The sequence below is a fragment of the Atractosteus spatula genome, chromosome 2 (genome assembly GCF_055471065.1).
Source record: "Atractosteus spatula isolate fAtrSpa1 chromosome 2, fAtrSpa1.hap1, whole genome shotgun sequence".
Classification (NCBI taxonomy): domain Eukaryota; kingdom Metazoa; phylum Chordata; class Actinopteri; order Semionotiformes; family Lepisosteidae; genus Atractosteus; species Atractosteus spatula.
In genome coordinates this window covers 75,366,112-75,380,305 of record NC_142707.1, presented here as the reverse complement: position 1 = coordinate 75,380,305, position 14,194 = coordinate 75,366,112, and the positions used below count along the sequence as shown (strand labels likewise).

The 14,194-nt window shown below is 38.7% G+C and overlaps 2 protein-coding genes across 2 annotated transcripts in view; both read left to right on the top strand.

Annotated features, from left to right (window-relative positions):
• The window catches only part of pex7 (peroxisomal biogenesis factor 7), a 29,790-nt gene extending 20,890 nt beyond the window's left edge, over positions 1–8,900 (top strand). Inside the window, exon 10 of the mRNA XM_088906802.1 lies at positions 8,058–8,900. Within this exon, the coding sequence (XP_088762928.1) occupies positions 8,058–8,138 (81 nt within the window). The 3' untranslated portion in view covers positions 8,139–8,900. The remainder of the gene's footprint in view (positions 1–8,057) is intronic.
• A 3,040-nt stretch (positions 8,901–11,940) lies between these two features.
• Positions 11,941–13,913, top strand: slc35d3 (solute carrier family 35 member D3). Its single transcript, XM_088909404.1, has 2 exons — positions 11,941–12,376; positions 13,057–13,913. Exons 1-2 carry the CDS (start codon positions 11,941–11,943, stop codon positions 13,872–13,874), a joined length of 1,254 nt encoding a protein of 417 aa, XP_088765530.1. The 3' UTR covers positions 13,875–13,913.
• The last annotated feature ends 281 nt before the right edge of the window (positions 13,914–14,194 follow it).

Genomic DNA, 14,194 nt, shown 5'->3' with positions numbered 1-14,194 from the left:
AATCGTAATATAAACCATTGATAAAAATGAGTAAGAGCAGTGTTCCTAATACAAATCCTTGTAGTGCACCACTAATTCTATCACCTCAGTTTTAGCATTCACCTCAAGTTCAAGTTCAAGTTCAAGTTTATTGTCATTACACTCATATACAGGTATATGGTATAACGAAATGCTATTTAGCTAGCTCTCGGACATAAGTAGTAGAAAGAGAAAAAAAAAGAAAAAAAAACAACAACAACAATACAATTGTGTAGCAAAAGAAAGACAGAGACAACAGGCAGTGTGCAAAAAACAACAACAGACGATGTGCTAAAAAACAACAACAGGCAATGTGCAAAAAACAACAACAGGCAATGTGCAAAAAACAACAACAGGCAATGTGCAAAACAACAAAAAGGTAATAAGTTATGTGCAAAAATATGCATCAACAGAATAAAATAAAGGGATAGAAATTATGGGGAGTGAGCTTTTGACATGTATGGTAGAGGTAGATTTTCAATGTGTGTTTGGGTTTTTGGTAAGAAAGAAAGAAAGGAAGAAGGCACTGTGAGGTTCAGATCATAGGTGGGAGGTGAGGTGAGAGTGAGAGAGGCTGGGAGTTTCACAGTTTGATAGTGCTGGGGTAAAAACTGTCTCTGAGTCTGGTAGTCCGGGCCCGAATGCTCCGGTACCGTTTTCCAGATGGTAGCAGATCATAAAGTCTGTAGCTGGGGTGTGTGGGGTCTTTGATTATGCTTAGAGCTTTCCTCAAGCACCGTCTGTCATAAATGTCCTGTATAGATGGGAGGGTAACCCCAGTGATGGACTGGGCAGTTTTCACCACCCGCTGTAGGGCTTTGCGGTCAGCAGCACTGCAGTTGCCATACCACACTGTGATGCAGCCTGTCAGTGTGCTTTCTCACACATTCATAGAGACCTCCTCAAGTCTCTATGAATAATTTAGCTTTTGCTTTAAACCGCTTTCAGATGCAATGATAAATACCTGTTAATCAGACAGATGCAAACAATGTTTCATTAGAGTAATTAGTATGAGTATTGTGAGTAACCCTGGATTCAAAGTTACAGCTTATTATAAGAAGAAGTGTGTGAAATGAATACATGTGCAAGAGGTCAAGAGGTCATAGACTTTGGATTTTATATGTCTGGAAATCAGTCCTTTTCTCCATGAATGTAAATTTTAGATTTTATGCTATCCAACAATGAAAAATTAAGAATCCACAATCCATATGTTATGGTGTTAAGGAACCAAACCCAACATGCAGGTTGTTTGGAATTAGGGAGAGCAGCACCAGCACAAGAGGCAGGCTTCTTATCATCTAATTTATAGTTAGCAACAAACAGGACCAAGAAGGTTTGAAACAAATAATAAAAGAGCAACATTATTAAGGTGAAATAGGAAAAAACTGAAAAGGTCAAAATCCGCCCTCCGCCAGCTGCATAACTCCTCAACCTTCAGTATCTCCCCTGGCTTTTGAAGTTCCATCAGCAAATCTGCTGTTCAGAGTGTGCTGCTTTAATAAAATATTGACACAATTAGTCTGGGAATTTCACCCCCCATTCAAAACATCAGAATTTTTTAATTTTGTAAGGAAAAATGCTGCATATGTTAACGCATTGTTATTTACGTAGTGTGTAACAAAAAAAATTAAACACACATCAATAATTGTAATATTATAAACACATTACCATTAGGAACACTTAGGTCTGATTTGTCCTAATGAAAAAAAAATGTTTTAGGCATATAGTCTAAAATTCCCCATTGGCCCTTACCAATCGTGGCCTCCTAATAATCCCCATCTATGAATTGGCTTCATCACTCTGCTCTCCTCCCCACTGAGAGCTGGTGTGTGGGGAGCGTACTGGCACACTGTGGCTGCCGTCGCATCATCCAGGTGGGGCTGCACACTGGTGGTGGTGGAGAGGAGCCCCTGTTACCTGTAAAGTGCTTTGAGTGGAGTGTCCAGAAAAGCGCTACATAAGTGTAAGCAATTAATTTAATTATTATTATTATTATTATTATTATTATTATTATTATTATTATTATTACTACAGTGTTTCCGTTTATGGAAAATGACAAAGACACGTTTTAGCTAAGAGGCTTTAAGTCATTCATTCGTAGTTTAACAGCTGTCTATAATAAACACTTATCATCAGTGTGATCTTATGAACTAAGAGGTAACTCACAATATCTTGCAAAAAACAAAAACCCGTACTGAGAATTTAGTTTTGTGATGGTTATTTTGTTCCCTGTATGAACAGCACCCAAGTAAAACAAATATAACAATGCTGTTCTGAGAGATGAAAACACAATATTTTGGGGGATTTGAAGGCTGTTTTTCTCACAAAACAATAAATGGGCAATATATGTCATTTCAATGATCTCCATCAAGTCTCTGGTGTCTCATGAAAGGATCCACAGGCCTGAGGAAATAGTCTGTGGTGATGAATTGAAGACAGCAACTGCAGCTAAGTGAATTAAATCAGTTGACGTCTCAGTGCAGTAGCTATAATGAATTAATGGAGTGAGTGGGGTGGTATTGCGAAATTTACTGCAGAGTTGAACAGCAATACTCTGCTTATCCACCTTGGTGTTAAATATTCTCTCAAGCTTTAAGTCTGCCTTCCAGTTCAGTTAAATGTGGTATTCTATATATCTAAAATTAGCAAATGGAAAAGATGTTCAAAAGAAGCTCTACAGAAAGATATACTGATTATACTGTATGGTACTGTTACAGACTGCAGTGATGGATGTGGGATTTGTCAGTTAAAGAGACAGTTAAATTAAAGGTTAAAGTAAGGTACTCACACAATTTTTTCTGGCAGGCGAAAATTTGACATTAAATAATGAAATATTCCACTAATGTGGAAATCTCAAACATGTGGCTTCAGTGTTCCTTACACAGTGTAGTTGCATAGTAAATGAACATCAAACAACTTAGAGGACACAAACAAACATCATTTATAAAACCCTTCTGGACAGAACACAAAGTGATTGTCATTCATAATTACAATAAGCCTGAGTACTTAGTTTAAATTAGTTTATTAAAGAACCATGACATATCCACCCCACCCTCGATAAACAAGTCCCGGTACCAAACAGCTCTACTCAGGTGGACAAAACTGTTGTCTAAACAGATGCTAAATCAAGGGGACCTTTCTGTCTATACTGTACCATATACAGTAAATGCATAACAGTACATGAAATAGGCTTATTTGCCTGGTAGATATCTGAGGATGGAAATACATATTGCCAAGGCAGATTGATTCTTTTTAGAGAATGGATTAATTGGATTTGATTAGGAGATTCGTTCATGTTCATTTAATTATTTGATTCACCAGCTCACTTGAATGAAACAGCATCACTAAATCGAGCCCAAGTCAGTGAAAAACACTGAATCGAGTCTGAGTCATTGACTCATTAACATTAACTGAAAGGAGTTTGATTCTCTGAATGACATAGCACCACTAAATACCATAATGTATTAATAATAATAATTCATAATTGCTTACACTTCTATAGCGCTTTTCTGGACACTCCGCTCAAAGCGCTTTACAGGTCATGGGGACTCCCCTCCACCACCACCAGTGTGCAGCCCCACCTGGATGATGCGACGGCAGCCATAGTGCGCCAGAACGCTCACAACATACCAGCTCTCAGTGGAGAGGAGAGCAGAGTAATGAAGCCAATTCATATTAATAACTGAAACAAGCCTTAGTCATTGCTGAAGACAAATGGAAGTAAGGTATAATGTGAAATTGATATTCTTCACAGTTTTCCTTCTTCCACGTGGAAAGATATGCAGGTCGAGAAATGCAATTGTATTTTTGTGAAAGTCCTAGAGGAACTATCATATAGAGATAGTTTAGTTGAGAGCTTAGCCTGTTTGATGCATACAGTAGTAATTTGCAGGGTAAAGCAATATTTTAATAAGAGATATAGCTTCAAAGTACACTTCTTTAATTATATTGAATTATCACAAACACATTATAGAAATACATTAGGTGATAAAGCAACAGTATGATGTCGGATTTTGATTTTTCTATAAGCAATGATCACATTAAATTATTAATTTAATAACGTATGGAAAATAAAACTAACATGGCAATTTGTGTTTCTGAATATGCTAAATTAATCACCTAAATCTTTAACATTCTAATTGTAATGGAAATTGACTAAAACAACAAATTTTGTTATTTACCTAATATGGGATGTGTTTACATTCATAGCTAAATAATAACAAAACATTCTTCACATCCTGTATAGCTCTCAGTCCACATACTAGCAGTTTGACAATTTATGGGTGCCTTTTAAAAGGTTTACTGTATCACATTTTTCTGGAGTTCCCCAATTCCTCTCTTCGTTCTCTGAGCTCTGATATCGGAAATGAATTATGTCCTGGGCTGATTCTCCAGCCCTGATGCTTAATTCATCTCCAGTGAATCAAATGAACCATCCATCCAGGTGGAATGAACGGATTCATTTGATTCATTTGAAATGATGCCTTCCAAACGAGTGTATCAGTGTATGACGTTCAGAAAGAGTTAAATCCAGACTATTTGGCTGATTAAGTAAGGATTCTATTGTGAAGTTGACCCAACAATAAATAAAAGAATACCTAATAATGAACTAATATTCACACTAAGAACTCGTCTCTTTCCAACACAAAGTGCACTAATGTCAGGAGATAGCTACCGCCACTTCCAACTGATTATTGACTATTGATGGTAATTTTATATTATTGCTGCCCTGCTATAGATCCTTCTGTAAATACTGTAAACTGAGAAAGTTTATTTAGTGGAACATTTGCACTTGATATGTTTGCTCAGCTGGACATCGAAAACATATGTCAATTATTATAGTTTCATGCCTCTATCTACACGCTTAGCCAGTACAGCAAATATCAGCATACAGTCTATTGTAGTCTTATTTCCAAACGAGGTTAGACAAATTCGCAGTGCTGGTCAGTGGCTTATCGGATCTCCACTTCTTCCTGTCCCTCTCCATGTCATCCTGTCTCTCTGTCATGTTGCAGAAGCACCTTTGTCAGCAGAGTAAGCTATGAGGTGCCATTAGTTCATATTCTTCACATTACACACACTACTGTACGTGCTGAAATGTACAGAGCTTGCACACACTACCGAAATCTTGCTTCATACACCGCATGCTGAAATCACGCTTCATACATTAACCTCATAGATATCTCCCTCACAGCACAGTGCATATACTATACACATGCTGGATTTGTAGAATTGTGAAACAAAGTTAATATAATCAAAGCTTCCCAAGCATCATGATGAAAACTAAGATAGTTTACTGAATTGCGTTGCACTTACCATGTAGCATACAAAAATGGAAAGAAACATGAGAGGATATCATGGGTGAGGATATAATGTGTGGAACATTTCTATGGAGATCTATGGAGCACAATACCAAGCCCTGTGATGGACTGGGTCCTGTCCAGGGTGTATGCCCTCTGTTTGACGGATCCCTCCACCCCGAATCGGAAGAAATGGTTAGAAATTGGATGGATTTACCAAACAGACCAGACGGGCCCAATGGTCTCCTCTCGTCTGTGGCTTTGAGTGTGTTCTGATCTTATCATTAGTATTGGGGAAATGGCACGCACACAGTATGACTTTGTTTTAAGAAAAGATCAGATCACTTTATTAGCCCTATACAATTTCTTGCATTAGGATTTTGTCTTCTCACATACCCCAGCTTGCTCTCCATGAGACACACAGACAGGGAGAGAAGCTGGGGGTCAGAGCACAGGGTCAGCCATTTATACGGCGCCCCTGGAGCAGCTGGGGTGAAGGGCCTGGCTTAGGGGCCCAAGGGAGTAGGATTCCTCTGCCGGCTGCAGGATTTGAACCGGTGCCTTCCAGCCACAGGCGCAGATCCTGAGCCACAGTGCCACTGCTCCACCCCTTGTCTCCACAGTTGTGTAGCAAGCTGCTGGCTTTGTTATGACTAACACTGTCTTTCTACAGGACTGTATCAGTCGGTGCGATAGAGACACAATGATTAATTTATGGAGCGCCTTTGTAAAGTTTTCTACAGAAATAGGAAAACATGACTGCTTTCCTCTGTCATATGTCATAAAGGTTCCCCAGCCCTACAAAATCATGCTGGTATTACAAAAGGACAGGTGAAGAACAACGTCTGTTCTCTGTTAAGTCCCAGTAAGACTGTTGTTTTTCAGACATTTCATGTATGAAAAATACAATGTTTATATGTATTGTGTTTGTTGAGTAACTAAAGCAAGTGTTACACGTTTGCTGTGTAGAGATGAGAAAGAGACTACACTCCAAGATCGCGTCTTGTGAAAAGGTAACTTCTGAGAGTGGTTGAGCAAGAGTTTCTTGTTTCACTGTCAACCATTTCCGCCAGGAAGGAGACTGAAATCATTAAATGTTAAAATAGGTTTTGTTTGGAGTATTTTAATAATAGACTTGGGCCAGTGATGTCTATGTGTGTGTAGGGAGGAGGGAGATGTACCACAACATGTTTATATGAATGTAATTCAGCCATGGGAAGGAAAAGGTGAGAAACCAGCCTACTGATTGAGATCATTCCCTGGACATCTGAATTCACCGACAGACATTTTCACTCATGCTGATAGCAGCGAGATGATCATTTATTACTCATGCAGGGAATTATCTTACAGTATCTTTTGTTGTTCTTGCATGAATTAAAAAAATGCTTTTTAAAACTGTCCGTTTATACAGATTGTTAATTACTTTATCCATAATTGTAGCATACTGTATGTCCAATACATCACACAGAGCACTACAATAATATAACACAATGGGAGGAATATTACTTAATAGACAGGCACCATTATATAAGACAAACATTTATTCAACTACTACAGAAACAAAAAACAAAATGCAATAACTTAATATTAACAGTAGGTGTGAGTTCTTAGAGCACTTTATATTCAGCATTAGACCCTCAAACCCGGCAACCCCTGGGCACTCAAAACGTGGACAGAAATCTTGGTAAAATACCTGTCATAAAATAATCCACCATGGGCAAGCCTGCTCGATCACTGCTGCTAAAAAGCAGTCCTTCAAGGGGCAATGCAGCCAGTGAGGATGGATTATAACTCACTGTAATGCATTCCTGCTCTGCTGTTGTATTCTTTTCTTAGTCTGTGCTGACATTGATATTAAAAAGATACACTGATATCTTTTTAAGTGTTGCATGGTCGCACAGGAGTTTCTGGTTATCTTTTAAAACTTCTTGCATGGTAAGTGGTTCAGCCACATGGTCTCCACTTGGCATGGCTGTAATGTGCAGCTACTGTAAATGTGACTGCAGTGTTCTAACATCTCAGCACCGTCTTTATCAGGTAGCACTTTACTTGTCATACTAGTGCCTGGCATAGGGAAAGTTCCTTTCAAATATAAGGGGCCCTAATTAATTCAGGCATTTTAAGGCCCCTAATCCTTTATTTCACTAGATACAACAGTTAAGAACAGGTTCTCATGAGCAATGACTGTCTGGCCATGAGGCTTTAGCTAATGATGCGCAAAGGACAAAACAGCAAAAGAAACATAAGAGGGCAAGGCAGTGTTAACAAGTACAGGTGTCAAAAAGCTTTAATCACCCATCTGAAAAAATCCTCAGAAACAACCTTGATATATCCACTTCATTCTGTAGAATGATCCAGTCACAAGCAAGGGAAAACTGAAATGCCTAGAGCCCAGAGTCAGGAGTTGCTCTGGGGAAGTTCAGTTTGATTAAGGAACTAATTATTTTCAGTTAAAATAGTCTGATTTTATCACATGCTTTACTTTTTGCATGTAACGCAGGTAGTCCAATTTCAAGTGCATTTGCCATACATTTTAAATATTATTTCTGTCAGTACATTTTTAAGGAGGCTTTGTTAGAATTTTCAGCACTACAGTTTTATTTGCATAAGGCAGGAAGAAAAATGAACAGCATTATGATAAAGCATTCCTGCCTCACACACTCACTGGCAGTAATTACTTTTGGTTGTTTTAATACTATATGGTAATGCACTACTGATTTTAATATGATTGTCTTACAGGTCGTAGACTGTGCCTGGGATGAAACCATAAAAATATACACACCTCCTTGTCTCTCTAACCTTCATCAAAATGGATCTTAGGAGAAAAACAATCATCTTTCGTCCAGGAGCTGAAAAAGTCTACAGCACTGACTGCACTTGATTTATTATTTGTGTTCTTTTATCAAAGCTCCACATCAGTCTTTATTATCGCACCGTGAAATGCCTTGTGTGGATGAGCACAGGAAAGCAGATGGGGCTTGAAATGCAGAAGAATATCTCTGTTTTGTGTGTTGTGCATGAAGTTTGTAACAGTAACATGTAAGTTTGTTACAGTAGAGATGTGATCAAGTGGACAATGTTCTCCTGTTTCTATACTGAAATTATGAATGTTGACAACAGTGTATGCTTGATTAACTACACAGGACAAAGATGTTAAAAGGTGGCTGTACAATATACTGTAAGATGCCATTTATCACAGGAGAATGCTGGAAGAAACACCCCTGGTTTTATATCCTGTACAGGAAGAAGATGAATGACAGCAAATGTGATATAAATTAAAAGAGTGGAGGATTATCCACCACTATATCATGAGTTTTTTCTCTGGAAGGCATGGGGATGAATCAAGCTGACTTCTCATGTGGCATTAGTTCTGAATGTGCTGTATCACTTCAGGTTCCCTGCACATTAAAAACAGCATAGTCTGACACAGATGATTTAGACATGAGTGGCAGCAGCCAGCTTGTGCCATTCCTAACTACAGAAAATATCCATCCCGGAGTTCTGTTGCAATTCGTGTATGCGCCACATTAAAATAACGCAGTGTAAGTCAATTTGACAATTTATTAAAAAGTACATTTTCTGCACTACAGTGTGTTCCCATTGCATCATTTCTGTATTTCTATTTAAAATACATTTGAAGTGTGGTAGTTGTAGTGTGGCAATAATTCAAAATGTTTTGGCCAAGGAGTGTTAACCACTATTTCTGGTTTTTCTCTTATGAACTTTATAGCGGAGAATTCAGAATTAACGGTGTAGCACAAAGACACCAGTGGAAACTATGTGAAAATGCATTTTTAACTGAGAACAGGAGGCATTTCCTTACAGACTGTTGCTGGAGCATGGAACAAGTCTACCCAGTTGTGCCATTGAAGTCAATACCCTGGCTTATCTAAAGAAACTAAAACAACTGGATGAGATTGTCTTATTGATTACTAACCCGAAAAAGCTAGATGGCCTTTTCTCACTTGTACCCATTCTTATGTTCTTCTAAAGTTATAAAAATAAAAGATTCATTGTTTCTTCTGCTCCTCTACAATTAACAGGAAGAATGTTACATTGCAAAAGAACTGTAACATACAGTACAGATCCAATTTTACTGAGTTAAACTTCCTATACGAGCCACTTCTCACTGTCATTTTGCAGTATGAGCACAGACGTTATTACAATACAGTGAACTAAAAGCAATATTTTAAAGTAATATAAAAGTAAAAATAATATTTTAAAACTTCTAAATCTTAATATAAGTAATATAAGTAGTTCAGGTGGGAAGCTGCGTCAGCATGCATAGGGTGCAAATGAACAGATAAAGGTTTATTCAATGCTGAAAAGAGAAGAAAAGAAACGTTTTGGCTGTGGAGCCTTCTTCGGGTGTGAGAAAGAGGAATATACTCTTTTTCTGCGGTTCAGAAACCGGTCCACGACCTTAACCTGTTCCATAAATAATATACTGTATGTCTACATTCTTAAAATAGATTGATTTCATTGTGCAGTATGTTGACAGGTGTATATTAGTGCTATACTTCAATATTATTAATATAATATTTATATATATATTTATGGATAGCAGAAACAGTATCATGAAAGGAAATGAATAGAATGTTTATAAAATCTTTCTACTCATAATTTTGATATCATATTCTAAATTTAGTGAAATGTCTGAAGGAGGTGAAGAGAGAAGGAAATTACCTTTGCTGTGTATCATATTTTAAGTAAAGTTTTTTTCCAGCATACTCTATTTAATCAAGTAGGAAAATATTTGAAGCAAAATATTCATATTAGCAAGGGCAGATTTTTTACTAGGCTTATTCCATTAATTTTTTTGCTTTAACAAATTATAGGGTTCATATTTTAAAATGTTAACAAAGTCACACCTCTGCGAACTGTCCTTAATAGAAGCTTTACCTCACAAAATTTAGTAGCATATTATGCTACACTATTTCTAGAAGCACTATATGAGGGAAACAGAAATCTGAAATATTATCTGAAATACTGTGTGTTGTCAGACACAGGGTTTGGCACCCTGTATTTAAATACAGTTATGCATTTATTGTAATGAATATTGTTTCTTAAACTGTGGTTGTCAGCAGAACCTTTCTTTAATCAAAATCCAACTTACACAGGCTATATACTGTATAATACTGAATAACTGAAATAACTGAAGCAGCTTACACCTGTACGTGTCATGGAGCTACAGTCAAATGTGTGGATACTGTACTTCTCAAGAACATCTTAATGATTAGATTGAATAAGTATTCCCTGACTTTAAAAGGTATGCTCAAAATATTTGTTTCACTTAATAATTCAATTAAAACATTTGTTTCAAAGGCAGGGTGATGGTAATACTGCAGGTGTTTCATCATCCATAGTTTCTTATCATTTTATACCATAACATTTTTTGTTCTATTTATTTTTTAATTACAGTGTAAATCTACTCATTGCTAACTGGACTCTGACGAACCGACTCTAGGTAGCAAGTTTTCGATTCATAAGTTCTCATTCAGACATTCTTAAGTTCCTTCGACATGCGCTAGGTGTAAGTGCAGGTACAGTGTATACAAAAAAGATCACATCCATTGTTTGAATTACTGTTCTCTATATTGTGTACACGAATATTATATGTAACTTTGTAACATTTGTAATATGTAACTTTATTTTGCAGCTCCGGTGGTTAGACTGGTTTGTTTATATCATTTGGAAAAATATCACTTGATAATGCACTTCTGAAAGCTGAATCTAAACATAAATTAATAAAACAATTGCTTCCTAAGCCTTACATTAAGAAATTTGAGAACCCATATTCAATCTCGTCTGTTTAAATTGCGCCCTGACTTTTTTATGGTCTTTTTAGTCTTTTTCCGGTGGCTGTCTTCTGATCCACTCGCGTTGAACGCGGTTTCCCATGTCTGTGTTCTGAAATTGACAGGTTGAGTGTGGGGGACTGGAACGGAAAAAGAGCCTAGATCTTAATACGCCTGATCACCCTTCAGGTTTTAATTTGTGCTACAATACATCAATCTCCTACTGCAGAATGTGTCACCCTGAGTTCATTATGTAAATAAGAACAACTAAAGTCCATTAAAGAAATGAAAAGGCTAGGAGACCTAAACTATTTTAATAGCAAGACCATCAGTGCCGTCGGGGCTGTTGGAAAACATAACCACATAACCACGAAAAGCCCGACTCCAGTGACTCTCGATACGCGCTGCGCGTAATTGAGGGAAAAGGACGGATGTGAGAACGCATGAGGAATACTCCGCAGATCCCACCTCCTCTCAGAACAGTCGTGTACGCGATGCCAAGACCGGGGAGAGAGAGACCGAAATAGCCGCTCTCACGTAATTAAATAAATTGAAAGTGCGGATTCACCTCCGAAACCAAATGCGTCAGCAGCTCCAAGCTTCTTTTTTTTTGTTCCTTTGGACCTCTCCACTGTTGCAGTGGACACATCTGAAAAATAAATGTCCCGTTGGTCAGTTCATTCCTGTCCGCCTTTCACAAACTGGCCGTTTTTAGCCATTCGCTTGCAGGATAAATTTTAACAACTTGGAGGCTGAAGTGTCAAGATACTCCGTGATCCTTCGTTCTCTTAATTGGGATTTGGGAAAGAAGTCGCAAAGGAAACATGGAAGTTTGCAGAGGGCGTTTACTGGGAATTTCAGTGGCTGTTGCGCACGGATTTTTCTCGGGATCTTTGAATATTTTATTAAAATTTCTGATCACAACTTACAACTTCCAGTACCTCACTTTAATCCAGTTTCTGACGAGCAGCACTGCAGCACTAACCTTAGAGGGTCTCAGGAGGTTGGGAAAAGTAGATGTACCCCCGTACAGCCTGCAGTTAGCCAAAGTTTTTGCCGGTGTAACAGTTTTATCTACGCTGCAGTCCACATTGACCCTGTGGTCGCTTAAGGGGCTTAGTCTTCCCATGTATGTGGTTTTTAAACGATGTCTTCCTCTGGTCACGCTGATTATCGGTGTCTGCGTCCTGAAGAATGGGGTCCCATCTATTGGAGTAATAACTGCAGTGGTCATCACCACCGGGGGAGCTGCATTAGCAGGTCATGTTAATTCTCACCGTGTTTTCGCGTTACCTTTGTAGAAAAGAACTGTAATCTGCTTTTCATTTGTATAAATATCTGTCCTGTCAAATCAGAGTTCGTTACTGACAATAACGAGAAGTTCTTAAATATAATTTATGAGTAGCATTGAAGGTTTATTTTCGTAGATGTGTTTTCTATATTGCTTTTGATGGAAGATACTGTATGTATTTGAACTGGCATTTATGTTTTTTACCGACTTATCTTAATGCGGTTTAAAACGCAGCTCAGTGACAGCAACTATGTATAAATTCGAGTCATACTGGCTGTCCAGCCTATCGAACTATTTTTTGTTGATGTTAACAGTAGATTTGTTGAAGCTCGCATAAAAATTGGATTGGTTTGTTTGCACTTATATTATATATTATATTATATAATCGTCATAGTTTGTTTTCTGCATGGTTGAGACTTCTTATTATCACCATAGTACTGCACTTCCCATATTGTTCAGTCGTGACATATAATAAACCTTACAATTGTCGTACTAAGATGGAAAAAAACGAACATAACTGTATTGTATATAACGCGGTGAAGATACTTTTTCTTATGTGCAGTGTATACTGTATATACCTTCTGAATGACTGCCATACACCAGATATATACCCCTTTATATCATATTTAAAAACCTGTTGTTTTTACAGGCGCTGGAGATCTGACGGGAGACCCGTTTGGATACGTGACTGGGGTGCTGGCCGTCATTATCCATGCGTCATACCTTGTGATCATTCAGAAGACAGGCACAGACAACGACTACGGGCCGCTGACTGCCCAGTACGCTATCGCTGTGACTGCCTCCCCCCTGCTGCTGATCTGCTCCTTTGCCAGTCTGGACTCCATTAATGCCTGGTCCTACCCAGGATGGACGAGCCCTTTCATCACCTGCACCTTTGTAGCCTGTATCCTCATAGGCTGCGCTATGAACTTCACCACCCTGCACTGCACCTATATCAACTCTGCCGTCACCACCAGCTTTGTGGGAGTGGTGAAGAGCGTCGCCACGATCACGGTGGGAATGCTGGCCTTCAGCGACGTGGAACCCACGAAGCTGTTCATTGCAGGCGTGGTGGTCAACACCGTGGGCTCCATAACGTACTGCATTGTGAAATATTTTGAAACCAAAAAGAAGAGCAAATACGAAAACCTGGAGGAGGCAGCCAGGGACGAGACGCGGGTGGGTGAGCCACACCGAGAAGAAGGAACACGGCCAGATGGGGACCCGGAGGCGGTACCAAATGGAGCCGCGGCAGGACCTGTTGACCTAAACGATCCAGGGGAGCTGAGTGGTGGGGACGGGACGGTGGAGTCTTACGCACTGCAAACAAAAGCCAACCCAGGCGAGCAGGAGAGCCAGAGCCCGTCACTGAGCGACAGTTATGTAGGGGTGTGGAGATCCATTCGGAACATTAGGTTTCTGAAGAAAGACACGTTGATTGAAAACGAAGAGTTGCAAAGCCCTTAACACGAAATCTGCCTGTTTGTGAAAAGAGCGCATGTTGTCGTCCCGAATGACTGCTCTTGAATACTATACTAAAAGTTTTTATCCCGCTTACAGTTGGTCCAAGGGAACAGTGCTGTCTTATTTTCCGAATCGTATCAAAAGTGAATTTGTTTTGATCCTTGTGGACCGGTTGAAAATGTGACGGTTTTTTTAAAAAATGGAGCATTCCCTGTCATTACAGAATATCGTCCTGTCTGGGTCAAGCAATAAAGGAAATCGATTCCTATAATAATGTTGTTCTGTCAAGCAAACACTTTACACACTGCATTTCATAGGAAATT

Bases quoted from the DNA above. Each gene is read 5' to 3' on its own strand.
- slc35d3 (XM_088909404.1), top strand. From the start codon at position 11,941: ATGGAAGTTTGCAGAGGGCGTTTACTGGGAATTTCAGTGGCTGTTGCG. The intron at 12,377-13,056 runs GTCATGTTAATT...TTGTTTTTACAG, and splicing joins CGGGGGAGCTGCATTAGCAG to GCGCTGGAGATCTGACGGGA.